General features: G+C 46.6%; 1 protein-coding gene across 8 annotated transcripts in view; it reads right to left on the reverse strand.

Annotated features, from left to right (window-relative positions):
- Window positions 1-19,563, reverse strand: part of PAX7 (paired box 7) — a 104,966-nt gene that overhangs the window by 51,203 nt on the left and 34,200 nt on the right. For all 8 annotated transcript variants that reach the window (XM_040533977.1, XM_040533973.1, XM_040533975.1 and 5 more), the window contains exon 6: window positions 4,378-4,577. In XM_040533977.1, the coding sequence (XP_040389911.1) occupies window positions 4,378-4,577 (200 nt within the window). The remainder of the gene's footprint in view (window positions 1-4,377; window positions 4,578-19,563) is intronic.

Below are 19,563 nucleotides of genomic sequence, written 5' to 3' on the forward strand. Positions count from 1 at the left end.
TGTGAGTAGCCTAGAAATGCACCGAGATTTCAGAGACAGAATTGCTCTGAGCCTTTTTATTAAATGAAACATCCATTTTCTCCCAGGCAGAAATCACAACGGTATCCATCATAAAAATGATCAATAAAGCATTGGGTTGCGACTCCTGCTCTCCAGTTTAATTTTGTTATTGAAATAACGGTTTCTCAGTGCATGGAATTTCCTGGGAATTAATAACAGACAAGGCATCACAAGGCACCCACCCCTTCTCACCTTTGATTTAATTCCAGAAAGCCCCCACTGCCCAGACCATAGGAACTAGAATTAACGTACTTGCTTGCAGTATGCATGCTTGTACCCAACTGCCTGTGGTAGGACCATCTGAATCACGCTGAGAAGCTGCCATCTATTTTTTTGGGAACAATTTTGGTGGGTTTCTAGGAAAGCATTTTGAGGTAACATTTTGGAGCCTGTCATATCTGAGTCATTACAGCACTAGGGTGAAGGGAGAGAGGCTGTTTGGGTGGGGACCTATGCACTGAGGTCTATTTGTGAAAAACATTTCCAGCATACACTTTTCCAAACGAATTGGGATTGTGGGGCTGGCCTGGGGACAATTTGGGCTTACGTTCTCCTTTGTTTTACCTTATATTCTTTTTGTTGATAGCGTTCAAATATCAAACTGAAATAAGCACTGATGTTTGTTTGTAACTAGCCTTCAAATTACAACACATTTGGCCAAACAGATCCACAAATGGGATCATCTAAGAGAAGGATTAGGTTCAACTCTCTAGCCCTATGACTGATGTACCTGGTGTCTCTTCTGACACTGACACCAGTGTTGCCTCGAGAAGTCATTTCCACACTTAAATACGAATTTCTGACAAAACTATTTTCCTACTGAAAAATGCTGTACTGACAAAGCTGAAACCATTTGTGAGAAATGGGTCGTTCTGAAAAATGTCCATTCTCTAGAAATGCCAGTTAGAAGAGGTTCAAAATTATCAGAGAATCCCATTAAGGCTGTTTTTTCCATATAAGAACTTTGACATTGTCAGTTATGTAGTTGCAAAAAACAGTATAAAAACCCAGAGTACACTGCAGATCAAAATCAAAGCTTCCATTAAATTCACTAAGTGAATTTATTAAATTCACTAAGTGAACTAAGCTTAGCTGTTAGACTTAATTTTAAAATCCATGAACACTTGGATTCAGCAACTTGTTTTCTGGAAGGGTTGAAATGGGACCATGCAGATGGGCAGGAATTTGTTCAGTACTGGACAATTTGTGTGGCCACATGAGTCAAGACATTGCCTTGCACAAAAACAAGTCAGTGGGAATTTCCACTGGTGGCCTCGCTCAGCACAGATCTGGCACCATAATCCTGGTTTTGCGGAAATCCATGGCAGTTTGCGCTGTGTTTGGGATTAACCTTTTAATGTCTCACACCTTATGGTGTGTTGAAGCCTGAACACTGGAATCCTGCATCTAACCCACACAGACACTGCCGTGACCCTGCTAAAATATTGCTCACCCTCCCGTGATCTTCCTAGCAGATGAGAAATTGGAGCTTGGAAGTGCTCCCCCTCCACCTCTTCTTGTTGTTCAGCTTGTGGATTTTATTAGCTGTCAACGTGTCAAACTTCCACTTAGCTAGACAGCTGCATGACTGGCCGGACTCTAAGGCCTGCCAATAAAGTTTAACAGAGCTATCAGCTTCTCATGTGGAGGAGATTACAGTACGTGAACACTCAGGTATCAGAGAGAATGAATGAGACCCAGGCAGGTTCATCTTTCACGTGGTAAAGCAGAGAGTTGAGGAGGAGAAAGAAGCAAGGAGAATGTATGCACGGGCCTTCTTGTTTTTGTTCAGTGCTGGAACAGTAGTTAGCTCAATGGGATTGGAGTGCACGGGTGGTGTTTATACAGGATAAAATTAGAAAGCTGGGTAGCAACATCTGAGCTCTGCTTCAGAGATGGGTTTGATCGAGGGACATGGCTGCACAGCAGACAGGAGGCACAGTTCCGGAAGATGGATGAAGAATGAACAAGCACCAAGGAGCAGTGAGGGCTACTCTCAAGTCTCTATTGTGACCACGGGTCACCAAATACTTTTCATACGTCCACCTCCCATATTATATGCTAACACGATAAGCTTCTGCAGACAAAGTCTTTCTCTGGGTAGATGTTGGCATTGCCCTTAACACCCAGAAACCCTGATCTCAGCCAGACCTACTGTTATTGCAGCTATCTTTAATCCAAAAGTGCACCTCTTGGCCTTAGAAGCTCTTCTGAGGCAGGAGTAAGACTATAAGGTGGTAGAAGATATCCTGCTGGATGGTGCATGTGAGTGCGTTTGTGTGTGTGTGGCTTTTTTTCCCCCCCCACAAAAACTTGATTGACTAATGTTTGTAGGTCCCGAGAGCCAGTAAAAGATCTGCTCTGATATCCAGAAAATTTTACAAGGGGCGGCAGGCTTAAAAGTGGTGGGAAGAAGCTGAGCCTGCCAGGATGTCAGAATGAGAAAGCCATCAGGAATGTGCCTCGGAGAACAGCTGCTTGTGGAGCCCTGGCAGAAACCTCCATGCAAGCTGCCTGGGAGCAAGTAGGGGGATTCAGAGATCACAGCTTGAGACGAGGGAAAGGTTCTCCTTATTTATTTATTTAGCCTTCCCTTTCTCTACTTTCACCTCCCTCCCTTCTCCCAGTCTTGTCACGGTGAGGCCAGAACCCCCTGAAAAAAGAGAGAATCTGCCTCTGGTTTTTGCACTCCCTGGCACTTCAAGGCTCTTCCCATCCTCCCTAGCATGTCCTCATCACAGCTCACACAATGCAGGTTTTCTCTTACCCCATGACGAGGTGTTACCTGAACTCTGCTCTTTCTTGAAATGCCTTTTTTTTTTCTTTTTGCAACTCCATTAACAACTTAATGTCCATCTACACAAGCAAGAGCAATTAGGTGTGGAATATGAAAAACAAAAATGGGGGAATCCACACATTCCAACATTTAGTAGCTTAGTTCCCTAAATTAGCCACTTTTCCCAGTATCCATCTAACTATGGTCCTGCATGTCTAGCAAATTAACACTATTGCTGTTGAATACTCTGACAAGGCCTTTTGACTAAGATCAAAACTGGAAACAGCTTAAAGTTCACCAGATTTCCTTTCTGGTGTCTTTATAAGGCAGACCACGAGGGATGATGGATTCAGGTAAACCCAGCACCTCCCAAGAGGAAGCTGGAGGGATGTAAGGATGTATCTGCTGCAGTGCTGTGACTGGCTTAACACTGGGAAAAGTCCTTAGCCAGGGAACATCCCAGGTGTGTGGGAGAAACATCCATGCCCAGACAGCTCGGGGAAAACAGCAGAAACTTTTGGCACTTTTGGCTACTGAGCAATCACATCAAGCTCATTAGTGTGAGAACCACAGAACAACAACAACAAAAAAGCCCGTTTTGTTCTGGAGGAGCAGGTTAATTGTCTGTGTCCTTGCCACAAGCCTGGAGTACTTTCCCTCCTCTCTCTGCCCGCAATTCAACTGTTGGCTGTGTGTGCAGAGAGCCCTGTGCTTAGCCTGAAACCTAATCACACCAGCCACACGGAGGACGGACTGCTGGGGTCTCCATTTCACTTCTTTAACCCAGCACAATATCCCCAATCCCTCCCCCTTTCCTTCCCTTTCCCCAAGGGACTCTATTATACCCCCCGATCTGTTCACACTCCTTATCCCTCTGCATGTTTGCACACACTGCTGACCCAGCCTTTATCTGGAAGACATAAGGGTCTCTGTGTGGAGTTCCCACAAGGGCTATTAATCGTGTAGATGTCAGCGTCCCCTGGCTCCAAACCCTCCCTTCCTTCTCCTCCCCTCTTCTTCCCTCCCCCCGCCCGTTTTGTACTCTCTGGAGATCAGGGGGGGAGAAAAGTTTTATGAAAATTCACACACACAACTTGCAAACTTTGCAAAATATGATCTGCTCCCCTGGGCAAGGTTGGTAAATGGTGTGATTTCTCCTAAAACACCAAATACAAACATACACACATGCTGCTTCCTCCTAGGCAAATGGAGGAATTTCCTCACACAGAAAACAGAGAGCTGAACGCCTTGCCAAGTTAGGGAAAGTTTGGCTCCTAGTCCCAACCTGGATGGAAATCCTCCAGCTGGTACCTCTGCAACAGGCCAAATACAAATGGCATATCTGCAAATTCATGGGAACGTGGGAATCTACAGAACTGGATTTTTGCCTCAGATTCTTATGAATGGGGCTCCAGGGAAGAGGTACAACCAAATTACCACCTTTCAGCACCCTCCTCCCCAGTGCTACCACCTCCTTCCCCAAGGTAAGCAAGAAGCTCTGCCACCAGGCTGACTCGCCATGCGCCGGTTCTCGTTCTTACCTGAACTCGGGCCTCAGTGAGCTTGGTTCTCTGAGCGAGCTCCTCTCGTGTGTAGATGTCTGGGTAGTGGGTCCTCTCGAAGGCCTTCTCCAGCTCCTCCAGCTGCTCAGCGGTGAAAGTGGTTCGGCTGCGGCGCTGCTTGCGCTTCAAAGGCAGGTCTGGTTCAGATTCAACATCAGAGCCTTCATCCAGCCTGTTACCTGGGTAGGAAAGAAATAAGAAATTATGTTTGCATGGGTAAAAAGCAATAAGGAGAAAGGCTGTTGAAATAGTTAGGCATCGCAGTAATCTCAGTTCTGTAATGAAAGTGTCCATCAAAACAAATCATCTGTCCATGTGCAATATAGCTATCAGCTTTCTACTGCTACTTTAGTTTCCTTCTACTATTTTTTCCCCACATTGTAAAAAGATGATCTAACAAAATAAGATTTGTTTGCATGAATGGGATGGCTCAAAGTCCACAGTGGTTACAGTGAAAGAGCTTCCAGTTGTTGACTTATGTTATTTCCAATAAATTTCCATTTTTAGTTTGGAGTGACTGTTTTTAAGAGTTGCACATTTTACATTGAACATATGTAGAAACTGAAATGAGTGCACAAAGATTTCAACACGTGATGCTTTGGCTTCTGCAGCTATTTTTCTCTTGTGTTTTTTCAAGTATTAGTGTTTGATATTTCAAGTTTTTAAAGCGCCTTGGGAAGAAAAGGAGAAATAGTAGGAATTTTGCATTTGGGAAAAATATTTCCTGCTCCCCTTCATCTCTGGGTTGGACTGCCCACAGGACACAGTTCTTCTTCTCTTTGCAAATTTCAGTGGGCATTTTACAGAAGGTCAGACTCTGTGAGCGTTAAGGTGGACAAAAGTCCTCCGCCAAGGTCTGTTTGCTCACCCATTTCCTTCGCCTTCCCTTGCCCTGGATCTCTGCCCTTCCCTTCTCCCTACCTTGAACCCCAGGCCACACCTGTCCCCTTCTCAGGCCCTTTACTTTTCTCTCTCCTCCATAGCCAGCAGATGATGCCAGCTCTTGTCTGAGCAAAATTAAGCAGGGCTTGCTGACAGTAAGTGCTGTTTGCAGGGTGCAGAAGGTGCTATCAAACAATAAACCCAAGGGGAGCTGGAATAAGCCCAGTTCTGTTCCTTTTGTTATCCAGGGGTAAAGCAGAAGGCACTATGTTGATTTACACCAAGGCTACAGCCAGACCCATGGATTTTAGATGGGACACACTGAGAACGGCGTTAGCTGCGTCCCCAGTGTTTGCGAGAAGCCTCTCATGGGACAAAGCTGCAGTTTCAGAAATCTGTGCCCGAGGCTTCAGATTATCGCTTCCCTGCGGTGCAGACAGTGATGTATGGAGGATCTCAGCTAGGACAAAACTTTATGTCTGCCTTTGGGACAGTGAAAAATGTGCCAAGGGATCACAGCACTAGAGAAGGAAGAACATGATACATGGAGCCTTTCAGCTAGGTGAGAGATCTGGCCTCTGTCACCTTAGAATCATAGAATCACTAAGGTTGGAAAAGACCTCCAAGATCGTCTGGTCCAACCATCCCCCTTACTACCAATGGTACCCACCTTTCCACTCACTCTCATGAAAATAAGAAGCTCGTTAAATGTGCAATATTATTTTTTTAACCACGCTTGGCTTATCTTTCAGAATAACTGTACAAACATAAGACAGAGCTAAAACACCGTGCTCACATTTTTTTTTCCTTTTAGGTAAACCTTTCCTGATTTGGGATTAGACATGGGACTTACATATGCTCACCTTGACAATAAAGTTCCCTAAGGTTAGTAATAGTGCTTTGCAATCTCTTTATGTTCAGGTCCTATGCTATCATCACCCAAAGTCTGCCTTTTTCTTTTCGGAGCTGGGAACGACAGCTGTGACTTCCCCAACAGCTGCTCAAGAATGGTGGCAGTTTGAGGAGGAGGAGGCAAACATCCCACCGGAGCTCACTTGTTTATACTGAGAAGATCACAAAAAGCCACTGAATTCAGTTGCTACAATACAAAAATGCTTTTGTTGTCTTGAGGCTTCGCTGTGAGGACGCGATGTCAGAACTGAGTAACTCCAGTTAAGCAAAGCTTCAAAGCTCTGCCTTCTTCTAGCTCTGGCTTACCAATGCACAGCATCTTCAGACACACCTGTGTTGTTAGATCAAAACCCCTTTATTTCTCACTGAAGGCAGTGAGAAATTCACTGTTGACTTCAGGGGACCAGCATCTGTCCAACATTTTAAAGGCACTTTTAGTGTACATAGTAGAAAATTGTTACTAAACTAGCTTTTTGGTTATGTCCATTTTCAGGGAAGGTCTGGAATCTCAAGTGGTTAAAAGGAACATCTGTACTTGAAAATAACAGCCCTGCACATCTGCATCCCAGATGATTTGGTGCAGGTAGAAGCACATCTGGACCCCAGAGTACCATGCTGCGCAAAAGCACATCTGGAAACCTACAGCATACAGCAAATTTCTTTAAGTTGATCACCCAAGTCACTGACCATTATTGGTTTAATTACTACCTTCTCGGGTGATATGAAAAAAAGGACAGAGGTGAGTTTGGGTCCAGAATGTGAGAGGGACGGTGTGAGGAGGGAAGGAAAATACACTAAGTTAAGTATCATCTATCTCTGCAGCAGAGCATGTTTCTTCATAGCTAATACACAATCCTGTATGGTTAATATACCTCACAGTAGCGGTGATGCTCTTTATCACAGGAGCTATCATTTGTGGCATGTTTCACACCTGGTGCAACAAAGGCCCAGCCTGCCTGGCAAGTACTATGGTGACAGCAATATCAAAGTGACTTTTTAAGATTTAACTCTCCTCCTGCCCACTTGATAGAGCTGCTGTAACATCTACTACGGCCCACCACTTGTTTGGTGCAACTGCTCACAGCATATGTAGCAAGGCTGGGATCCAGCATCTCCCCAGGTGAGGAAAGTCCACAAAATGACCTGTAACCCGTTTCATCTCCCACACTTCACTTCGCTCACTTTTTTGCTGTGAAGGTCTGCAAGGGAAACAGGCAAACTTTCTGCAATAGCTTTATTCCTAATTAACTATCCCTGATTGGACCACAAAGTTTTGGGAGAGGACAAGCAACTGTCACGAGTAATACCCTGTCCTGTTCACAGCAGCACCAGTGACTCTGCCGGCCATCATCCTGGCTACGGGGCTAGAAAAAGAGAGCGCCAAACCTCGCAACGTATTTGATGTAACACTTTCTGTCCGCAAGCCTCCCAGCAGCTCCCAGCTGGCATCATCTCCATTTTACAGCCGTGGCAGGGATGGCGGAAGTCACACACCTACGGTCACCCTGTGAGTCAGGAGCAAAGCTGGGAAAAGAAGCCGCAGCTCCTCATGCCAAGTCCGAGGCTCCAACAACCCGACTACAAAGACGAAACCAAGAGAACAAGAAAAATCCCAGGGCACGTCTGGAACCAGCTGGTCTTAGTACGATGCAGCTGCTGCTGTCAGACAGACTCACTAAATAATATAGAAAGTCTTTTGGCTGAGACAGACTGCAGTAAGAGCCTATTATCTAGTGCATCCCTATCATCAGGGGACAGTCTCCTTTACCTGTCTAACATGCGATTCAAAGATCTAACAGGTTTTTTTTTCCATTCCTAAGTGGCTGAAATGTGCCAGACAAACCATTGCCATAATCTCTACAAAGTTTCTGTGCAAGGGGAAGGTTCACAGAGCTGCAAGAGTAACTCAAGGAAAACTCCCTTGCTAGGCAAGTCTGGGGGGCTCCATCCAAAACCTGAACACTTCGTTTCTTGCCACACATCCCTGTGTGAAAAACAGATGCATAGCACTACCACCAGCATGAGCAGAGGTAGAATCCCCGTTTGCAGCCTCCAGCACAACCGGGCAATCACTGCAGCAGTAATAGTTAGCACGCGCTGGCAGTTACTCAGCACGGACAGCAGTGAACACCCTGTAAATAGAAAGGTGGAGAAATATCTGGCAGCAGCTTCTTGTGTGGCTTACCAATCACTTGTTGTGATGAAGGATGGGAAACAGCTAGCTGTCCGATAGGCAGCTCCCCCAGGATGTCATACTGGCTGAAGACTGACGGAAAAGAATGGAACAGAGGTGAAGGGAGGAAAAAAAATCTCATAGGAGGACAAGCCAGGGAAAAGGGAAAAAAAAAAAAAAAAAAAAAGAAAAGTGTGTGTTTTACAGGACACACTGATCCCAGCGCTGTATTTTCAAGAGCTATTTCACCTTTATTACTTAGCATAACTGTTTGGTAGCTCAGAAAGAAAAAACCCAAACTGCTGCAATCTCTCTGCTTCGCAACACTTCTGGAAATAAACATAAACTTCAATATGGGAATGAAAATAAATTTGTGTGAAAATTCCTCATTTCTTCCCTCTGTTCAGAGGGGCTACGCAAATGTAGAGGCTCCTTCTCAGACCAGACCCAGCATGGCCTGTGCCAGAGGGGAGCAAAGACCACATGAAGGGACTCGCTGAAGGTCTGTGTGGACCGATGTCAAGTCCCACATCTTTAGGGAGGAGTAGCTGGGGAAAACTGAACAAACCAAACCGATTCTTTCTCCCCATAGAATGAAGTGTGGCCAGAGCATGGGTGCAGGTGTGCCCTCAGGATGACATAGAAACAGTGACAAACATAAGCCTGGGCTTGTCCTGAGACCCACTCTAGCATGAGGAAATGTGTAAATTATGGCCCACAAACTCAACATTCCTGAATAATGCTGCTGCTTCGGGTTGGGGTACAATTAACATGAGCTGGGCAGAGCTCTTTGTAGGGGTTTGAAAGGAACAGAAGTGGACTGCGGCTTGAGGAAAGGAGCAAGGAAAACCCTCTGTAATTATGGACTGAATTTGTCCTCCCTCTCCACAGCCCCTTCCCTCTTCCACTTCCCTTCCTCCCCCTCTCTCTCCTCCACCTCCATTGACTGCTTCTGGGCGCTTCTTAGCCCTGGAGTTAAATTAATCAACAGGATTAGGCGGAATCGGCCACAACAAGACACTCCAGGCTCAGACTGAGCCCTTGATGCTCTGTAAGGACCTGCTGCCTTGCCTTGAAGCACCTTGGTGCCGTCTGGAGCGATTGGCAGACAGGACCAGACATGAAAACGCATTCATTAAAGTGGGGCTCGGATTTTGTTAGCAGGTAAAAGGGAATCACACATTCAGTATTTCTTCTCTCTTTGTCACCCTCTCTCTCTCATTTCCTCTCTTTTTCTCTCTTGCTTTCAGCTGCACCATCCCAAAAATTAAATGTGCGTTGGGGGGGAGAGATGAAGAGGAGGAAGGGAATGGCTCTGTGGAGGGCTTTGCTTTAACTGCACCGCTTGTGCTGCAATTGGCTTCAGCAAACTCGCCCAGCCACTGCTGGAGCAATGGTGATGCTCCACAAAAGTGGGTTGGGAGGCGGCTGGCCGGGAAGGTAATGCAGCCACGGGGGAGCTTGGATTTAATGGCACAAGAAAGGAAGGAAAACCTCACTTTGAGGGCATCGTTGGGATCTGAGCACCTCACATTACAGCCCCACACCAGGTCCCCTCCTTTTTCACAAAGCTCTTCATCCACCAAAGCTGTTGGCTTTGGTGTCCCAACAGCTATCCCTGCACACACGTATGCACGCACATTTCTCTAGTCCTGTACATACACGAGTGTCAGGGCAGGCTGTTTTGTGCTAGAGGACAGCTAAAGAGGCTCTCAGTGACCTTGGATAGGTCACTTCACCTGCCACATGATACTTTTGATGCTTACACTGCCTTAATCACTGGAGCCACATTGCCACTAGCCAGTAAGGAGGTACCCATCTCACAGCTGGAAATACCTCGATTGTGGGTACCTTGTTAGGAGGGCCCGAAATAATAAAACGGGACAAAGATCTGCATATATGCAATACAGCCATAACATTATTCTCTTCATTCCTGCTCTATTTCCAAGCACTCTTACTGAATTTAGCAGGTTGAGACTGTAACAGGCCACAATCTAGTTCTGTGATGTTGGTATCTCCTTGCTCTTTTTTCCACCTGCTTGTGAAACCAGCCCCTTGGCAGAACTCAAAATATTGCAGCAATAAGCAGCTTTTCTATGTATTGAAAGTAAAAGTATTCGTGCACCTGATCAGACTACCTAAACAAACAGAAATCTATCTTGGCTAAGGAGACAAAGCAGAGCCAGAATAAAAGTCATACAGGAAAATAAGTTCATAAGCTAGAAAGAGGAGTCCTTGTGCGGCCCATAACTAAATAATTACATACTTCAGAGCTCCTATTGCAACAGGACAGACGGAATCACACAGAATCACAGAATGTTAGGGATTGGAAGGGACCTTGAAAGATCATCTAGTCCAATCCCCAGAAGGTGTGATTCTGCCCAGTGCATCTATAGCAGAGCCTCTGGGTAGAGCAAAGTCAGATGAGGACGTGGCAGAGGGCTCTGCTGTTGTTCTTAGCCATGGCACGTCTGTTGGAGCAGTGCGGGTGGGACTGCACACCCCTCAGAAGCATGCTAGCATCCAGGTGGGATACCAAGGATCAGCAAGACGCAGCCATTTATTCAGAGCATGTCCCCTGCACTGCACCTGCAGTCAACAGCTTCAAAAGCAAGAGCTGAAACTCTCCCTGACTTCTTAGCATCTGCCATTCCCTCTGGCAGAAAGCAAACAAAACCCATCAAAATGCAAACAAGACTATGGAAAGCCTGAAAGAGGGAGACACAGTGGTAGCATCACAGACACAGAACTGCATTGCCTAGATTTTTCTTCCTAATGTGAAAACCAGAACAGCCTTTTCTCTCTCTTCTTGGAAAATGATGAAGTCTTGAGCTCACAACGAGAAAGAGATATTTGTGTGCAGAATAAACCCCACTCACCTCCAAGCCTATTCAACAGCAAGTGGAACTGCAAAGAGGGGACAGAGGTGTTTCAAATTCATCTCTCAGCCCCCCTCCCCTGTCCAAGCACATTCCCAGATAAATAAAATAAAATAAAAAAATTAAAATAAATTAAAATAAAATAAAATAAAACAAAATAAAACAAAACAAAATAATTGACATAGCCCATACAACAAACCTTGGGTTTCCCCCTCCCTCCCCTTTCCAACCGGTAAACTCCCCATTCTCCAGCATTTGCTCATGCCTGTGCGGCTGTATTACAGTTTAACATAGTTTAGAGGGCTGTGGTGTGGAGCAGAGGCAGAAAACGAATCACATAATAGTTGATATGCGTTTTAATCAAGTAATTCGGCCCAAGCAGAATGATAGTGCCTGTTGGTGGGGTGCCCTTGAATACCAAACAGACTGGGTAGCAGGCCTAGGAAAATGAAAAAGTCATTTACAGCTCAGCTGGGGACTGCAGTGTTCAGCAAAGCATTAGTGTGGGGGCCTTAGGAGATAAAGGTTTGGGTATTTTTCTTTTTTTTCTTTTTTTTTCTTTTCTTTTTTTTTTTTTTTTTATTCAGGCACTGAACTGGCCAGCTGTAACCAAAGCACAGACTGAGGTAATGCCCATTATGGATTGTGCAACGTAGAAATAATACAGTGGAGCCGATGCTCTCAAACAGGGGTGCAGGGTGAGAGAGGCAGAGTGTATGCCTAGGGGGAACATGCAAAGGTGAAGGTCAAATTGAGAGATGTTTCGCAGCTAGATAATTCCCTCATCATGTCAAGATCTCTTCTGAATAAGCATGGTCTTATGTGGAAGGAGAAGCCGCAGGAAGGACGGAGAGAGGAATCCTGGAGGTTTAATAGACGAAGAGGAAGCACTTGTACAAGGCACTCAGGCGTGCACACCTCCTGTAGTGGCTGAGGGGATGCAGCCAGCCAGCAGGACAGCCCCAGTGAGAACCACACCACCTATTCCGGCTTGGAACTAGCGGTCTGACTTCCTTCGTGCCTCAATCCCAGGGTATCAGCCTGAAGGAGCCCCACGTTCATTTACAGGGCTTGAAGACAAGACCTGGATCAGTCTGGCAAGCTTTACCTGGTTCTGGCTGTCCTACTTGCCCAGGCACTCAGCCCAAAGTTACTTTCCTCCCAGCTCTGCCAGAATTTGCCTCATAACTCAGCCTGGTTCGGGGCCTTTAAGAAAACTCTTATATGAGAGTATGTCACCTGGCACTTGACCATGAAATATATACATGCCTCTAAACAAGATAAACTCCTCCTTGGTCAGGGTGCTTAGGATGCACAGGGGTCCGGAATTCACCTCCATTTGCCATTACAACTTGTCTGCATCTCTTTGAACAAGTAACCTCTGGGCTCAGATCCAGCCAGGTTTTTAGGAATAACTACAAGTAGGGCGCTGCAAGACTTTGGAAAGAAAAAGCTAGAGGGCTCGTTTTCCTTGGGAGAGTCATGTAGCACTTGCATCTTGCCAAGCTGAGGGCTTGCATGGAGAAAGGATGCAGCCAACAGAAGCTCTCCTCTGCACTGCTCTTGGTGCTGACCGCAGCTGTCCCAGGCAGCCCGCTCAGGCTGGGAACATAACTTCCAGCTTTGAGCCCGAGGTAAGCTAGATGAGGGCTTTTCCAGCCCCACAGAGGAGCAGGAATTGCATCCCTAACCATTTGCTCATTCCTAATCCGTGCCACGCATACAGACGAAGCACACTCCTTTGCTGACGTACACCAGTGCAGCTCTGGTAAAAGCCAGGAAGCTGTACTCCTTTATCTCGGGGGAGGGATCTGGCCCCGGAGGCTCCGTCTACTCTGCATGTGAAAGTCGTAAGAGACATCAGGGCCCCAGCAAACCCCACTGCAAATCAGGGCCTGGCAGCCAAGGTACCAGCTGTGGTGCCCCCACGCAAGGACACATGGTCACAAAAAACACAACATACTCTGTTCCTTGCGAGTAGTGAACAAAACCAAATCATCCAGAACATTTGGAGAAAGATAGGGAGGGAGGCAGGGAAAAAGAGAGCCTATGTCTACAACAGCCTTTGTTAATTCCCAGCACTGGTCTGAACATAAACAGATGGAATATCCATCAACTCCAGTCGTCTTTTCTTTTCTTTCAACTTTTTTTCTAGTTCTCGCCTCCCTGCCCCCTCCACCCCTAACACTCTTTCTTCTGGCTTTTGTTTGGCCTTTTAAAGAACCCCGAGGTAATGAGGCCTGCCCCAACTCCCCAGCACATCTGTGAAGTCCATAAAAGGCCCCTTTTTCACTTCAATATTCATAGCTGCGTGTTTGTAGCAGGCGCAGGATCCAGTGGAGGGCTGCACGAGAGAGTCTGCAGGGGCTTGCTGGCTCCTCTACTTGAATTGAAATGATGTAGTCAGAGAGGCATCAATAGTGCTCCCGAAAATGGGAAGCAAAGGGAAACCAGCTGGGATACAGGGGAAAGGAGGAAAAGAAAAGGTCTGATCCCTTTTTCTGGAGTTTTCCCTTTTTTGCTTTCTTCCCTTTTTAGCATCATCTCTCCAGTTCCCTTAAAACAATTTCTCGCAGACGTACGGAAGTTGATGGAGCAGCGCAAACACGTCCCGGTCGAGGGGCTGAGCTGCAGAGAGTTGCACGGGGGTGCCCGGGGTGCTGGAAGCCTGCTAGCATTAAGGATGGGATAGCTGATCCTGCCTTGATTTACCTATCAAAGAAGCAAGCAAACCCAGGCCAGATCACTGGGCCTGCAGCACAGGAAGCCAGGCCCTTTAGCCAGGCAAGGAGGACTGGCACAGAGATACATGGGGCTGAGGAAAGCTCCCGATACCCTGACCCGAGGGAGAAAATGCACCCATTTCGCTTGGCGCTCTGTGTCCTGCTTCAGCCCTGCTCCTGGCAGAGGTACCCAGGCTAAGTACTGATACTATGTTTATGCCATGCCTTGACAGGCCTGAAGCTCCGGCTGGGGGCCAAAGAGATGCAAGGACATGCTGGTGGTGCCCAGCTGGCTGTAATCCCACTCTGTGCTCTACCCATACTGCTTTTCCCCCAGCAGCAAGAGTACACAACATCACAGCCACTATAATGGGGGGGGGGGGGGGGGAACCACCAGGAGCCCATTGCACCAGTTTGACTCCTCATTCTGTGCACAATACAATATCTGACCCTTCCCTGCATGCGCTCCAACCACCCTCTGAGGGTGCCCAGTGGTAAAAGCACCACAATAGAAAAGGTACTGTGCTATCCAAACGTCTTCAGGAAAACAACACTCAGATCCACAGGAGCGAGACGTTGAATGGAGCCCAGCCAAATGACTAGCACCTCCAGGCAGTTTTTGCCCTTACTCCTTGGTTCTGATATTGGGAATGTGTGCCTTTGTCCCAGCCCCAAGCCCTCGTCCTTAACCTAATCCGGTGCTTTTCCTTAGAATTTTCCCCAACGCCAACTGAGCAAGAAGCACCACGCTAATGTCTCAGCCATTGGTGATATCTAAAGCAAAATTTACCTTCCTCCAGCACAGGAGCGAAATCCACTTGGCACAGCACACTCAGTGCGTCGCTCGTGCACAGACATGCTATCTTTGGTGCCCAGCATCCTAGTGAGGTGCACAAATCCAGGTTTAACAGATGCTTGTCTGGGACAACCTCTGTTCCTCCTGACTTTGTCCCAGTACCCCTCTGCTCACGTACCTGAAGTTCTGCCACCCTTCCTGGTACAGTCCTGGGCCCCACGTGCTCTGCCAGCACATCTCAATCTCAGCTGCTGGCTGCCTTGCTATTCTTGCCCTGGGGTCCCTGCACAGCTCTATCACTGCTCCTCTATCCCAGTTTGTGACAAGTTCTTTTATTTTCATCCTCAACCCCCGTATAGCTCTGCCAGTGGCCCTTAATCTTGTCCTGTAGTTCCTCTGCTGTTCCAGCTCTGGGCCTTCCTGGCTGGATACATCGAGTTAAAGACCTTTCAATATAAGACTCTTTCAGGAAAGATAAACAAATTTAACCTCATAAACCTTTCCCAACCCTGAAAAACCAGCCTGTGAGAATGAGGCACCAGAGACCACTTAACCACACATGAGAAACACATTCCTCCTGCTGTTTGCAAGCCCTGCTTCATTTATCTGAATGTCAGAGCGACTGCCTGAAGCCAAGAGGTGTGTGAGAGTGGGCACGAGCAGCCACTTTGCTTCCTTTACTTTGTCTTCTACCGTGTCTGTGGAAGCAGAGTGAAGCAGTAAGAGTCATTAAGGCAGGTGTCTCAGGAGAATAGCTGATTCTTTTTCCCCTCTTCTGCTTCCTTCCCTTTCTCGTGCCCTTATGCTTTATGCACACTCACTGCGTGCATACACATCCTCTCTTGCTCCACCGCTTCCACTTGCTTCCCTGGTCTCTCTGCTGTGCTCCTACTGGCTCCTCTATCTTTCTCTCTCTATTTATAACCCTCCCCTACCTACTTTTCTCCCAACGCACACAAACACTCACAGCTTTACATTATTTCAGCCCACGGAGAAAACTCCAAAGTGCATGAATGTTAACAGCTCCAGGAGAAAAAGGCCCACAAGCAGAGCGTGCCCCTCATCAGGTTGGCCAACAGCAACTTTGGCTGCTGCTGAAAATGTGTTGAGAAGCTGGACTGTGACATTTGCCTGCAATTGAACCCCTCTGCTTGTCTCTGCTGCTCTCTGCTAGCTGAGCTGGGAGAAGAAAGAGAAGAAAGAAAAGCATAGGGAGGAGAGAATGCAAGTGACAGAAAGAAGGATTGAATGAAGGAGTGAAAAGAAAGAAAGATATCCCTGCACCGCTTGGTCCTTTATCAGCCCTGTCATCTGGTGCAGGGCCCTGCATGCATTGTCTCACCTTGGACAAAACAAAAAGGCGTTTTTGTGCAGATTCCTTTAGAGCTGCCAGAGCCCACACCTTAGGGGGTCGCTCAAGGCTGAATGTGCAGCTGACAGCCCTGTGCAGCCCGATGTGATATCAATAAACTCCGACATGTCAACTCTTCAGCACAGCTCATGTGGAAGGTACGGCTTGAATATTAAAACCTCCAGCGGCCGGGAAATACGCTTGGGGTGGAGAGAGGGGAGGAGGTGGCTCAGAGCAAGATGAGGTTGGCGAACGAGGGGGCAGTGTTAGCAAAAGCTAGGGGCAAGGCAGCCAAAAAAAATCACCATTACAGATCTGCTACCTGCTGTCTGTGTAACTATTCAGTGTCTTTGCTCTTCTTCTTGACCACTGGTGAGGACAAGAGGCTTGTGAGATGGCTTCCACTACAAGTCCTGGGACAGGGATTCTCTGCTGGGAACCGAGCTGGGCAGGAGTCCAGCAGCCAAAAGAGAACCTGAGCTCACCTGCTCAGTATTCTGCCCTGCCTCTTGCTTGGTGGACATTTGCTTCAGTCATGTGTGTACAAGGGAGCAAATACCCCGCTTCTGTGCACACTGCTCTTTATCACGCGATGCTGCTCCAAGGCATCAACCGGTGACAAGGTCCCAGCTGAGCTGCTGGCAAAGCTTCCAGCCCAGAGCGACAAGTGCCTGTTTTGGCAGTGGGATACTGAAGCATGGTAACAACTTTTTGCTACTTCTGACACCCTAACAATAAGCCTTCCAGAAGAGTAGGAACAGCAACATGACAGAAGTACTGATGCCCATTCGTGCCTGCTAGCACTGGCTGCAAAACATTCTCTACTGATACTTTCCACCACTAGGTTCCAGAGTGAACACACCCAGCTGAAACAGCAGAGGCAACTCACTCCACAAAACTCAAGCGTGTTAAGCTCAGAGCCAGGCGAGGCTCTCTGAAGACTACATAATATCCACGGCCTCTATTTCAGCTCAGATTACAGCTCTGAAGTTTTAATTTTGACACAAAGGTTAGAACATATTTTTCCTGAATTAAATACTTGGAGCTCCCCTTGGGAGAGGGGAACAATCCCACCACCAGGAGCAGAGCTGTGCCGAGTATGTCCTTCAGTCCTGACAAAGGCAAGACACAACTGCTGCATGAGGCCATGACCAAGACAGAACAGTAAGTTTCAAAGCCTAGCTCCAGCCCTACAGAGGAGCTTTATTGGGAGGTAGATAACTATATATGCATAATATTCTGTGTTTTTTATCTGCCAAGAATTCCTCAGGATACATGACTTCATTCTTCAGCTATTTAAAAATGTAACAAGGGATCTTTCAAGGGCTTGTGATGATCTCTTTCCCTCTCGGATTGTGATTCTATGAGGCAACTGTGCCCTGACAGACACACAGCATAAGCTGAAACCCTTCACAACTGCTTCTTGCTTAGGAATTCAAGATGAGGAACAAAGTCAAAAACATTTCCCACCACCATTAAAGCAGAGAGATGTGTTCAGCAGAGCTCTGCTCATGGAGATGGAGAGACTGAACATGTGCAGAACACTGCTTTTGCCTGTCAGTCACTGATGGGAACAGGTACATTTGTCACTAGATCTATTTTGGTTAGAACAGTGCAGACCTTGAGATTTTCAGTTCAACAGCCAAATTCCCCAAATGCAGGGAGGTGGTGTATTCCAGGATAACCTTAAGTAACATCTGTTTGAGTGGACTTTTTGTTTGTTTGTTTGTTTTGCTGGGGGTGTGTGTTGTTTTAAAATCTTTTGTTTACTTTTCTTTTTTTAAAAACCCAGGTAGTCAAAACAGCTCAGCTGACCTGAAATGAAAAACTTCAGTTCAATGTTGACCACGTGCCCTTTGACAGTTCCAGAAGTTAATGCAGCCAAGCGTTGCCCTGCTGTTTAGAGACACGGGACACAAAGCTTGGTGTCCTTCGTATTTGGCCAAAAACAGAAGCATCACATAGGAATATTAATGGTCTGCAACCTAGTGCAGGGGCTGGATATGGCAGATAACAAGCGGCATCAGTGAGCGTTTCTTAAGTTGGGCAGACATTAAGTGGGGAGTTTATAAGGTGCCTAACATCCAACAGGTGGCTCCTCGGTGACGACAGATGTGCAAATGGGAGAGCGTTTGTGTGCCTGCTTCTCTGGGACCTGCACGGACACACGCAATCTTCTGTGACTCCAGCTAATTTCTGGCAGCAAGGTGGTGGCCATGTGAAAAATCCCATGAGCTACATGTAGGACAGACATAATGAACAAATCAATTCAGAGCAAAGATAGGAAATAAAATAGGTACTGGCAACTCTCTCTCAAAAAAAAAAAAGTCAGAAACCCACAGAAACCTACTCGAAAACCAAGCAGTGAAGTGGTACAAGAAGGAAGTTCTCACCCTCAGCTTGAACAGACACACCAAGTGTACAGTCACAAGAAAAATATTTTTCCAGCTACTGAGGAGCCTGCATGAGAATCACCCACCCTCCAAGGGGCTTGGTAATATGTAAGTTAGTTCCACGCCACGTAATTTTGAAAGCTGAGCACTGACCATGCAAAAGCCTAACCCCTTTCATCCACCCCTTCTTCCCAACCAAATTTTACAGACCAGAGAAAATTAGCTGGAATGTTTAATGAACCTTTTGATATTCATACTTTTTCAGCTGGTAAATAATTTCATTCTGCACGCTGAGGACATTCAGGGTGCAAGCATGGAGATTTTCCTCTTGGGATAGAGCAAGCTGGCTTAGCTAAATTAAGAAATTACCTTCCCTGAAATTTGAAACACTTCAAAAATGCAGTTGCCTACATTGTCCAGATTCTCTGTGTTTTGGGGTGTAAAGCATTAACTGTTACTTGTATTTCTGTAGTTCCTACAGCCCATTCCTAGGGTTAGGTGGGAATTTTGCGCTGTACTGAAGCAAATATGGGCAAATGATGGCAGAAGGACCTGACAAGGGAAATAGATGGTGGAAATTCATTTTACAGGTCTAAAACAAGACTAGAAATAAAACATGCATGTCCTGGCTCCCAGGCAGCTGCTAGGTGCATTGGCTGGGGTGTTATAATCTAAAAAATACCAAAAAATTCACGGCTTGGTCCAATTCCTCACACCTTGCCAGATGAACTGCATAACTCCTCCTATATCAAGCCTCAAACTCCTGCTTCGGTGAAAACACACCTTTTTGAAAGACACCACTTTGCTGAATATCACCTACAGCTCTAACACATTATTCATGTAATTGATTAGCCAGCCCTTCTTCAACACTTCCCCTCCATGCCTAAAGATTCCTATTTCATGCTTCAAAAAACCCAGACAGACCAAGCTCTTGGGCTGCACGAGTTTGTTGGACAGCCCCATTGCTGTCAGCAGCAGCAGCAGCAAGGCAGACCCTGCTACTAACCAGCGAGCAGAGCACTCAGATGCCATCTAGCAAATCCAACTGGTCAGCAA

This window comes from Cygnus olor, chromosome 21 (genome assembly GCF_009769625.2).
Source record: "Cygnus olor isolate bCygOlo1 chromosome 21, bCygOlo1.pri.v2, whole genome shotgun sequence".
Taxonomy (NCBI): domain Eukaryota; kingdom Metazoa; phylum Chordata; class Aves; order Anseriformes; family Anatidae; genus Cygnus; species Cygnus olor.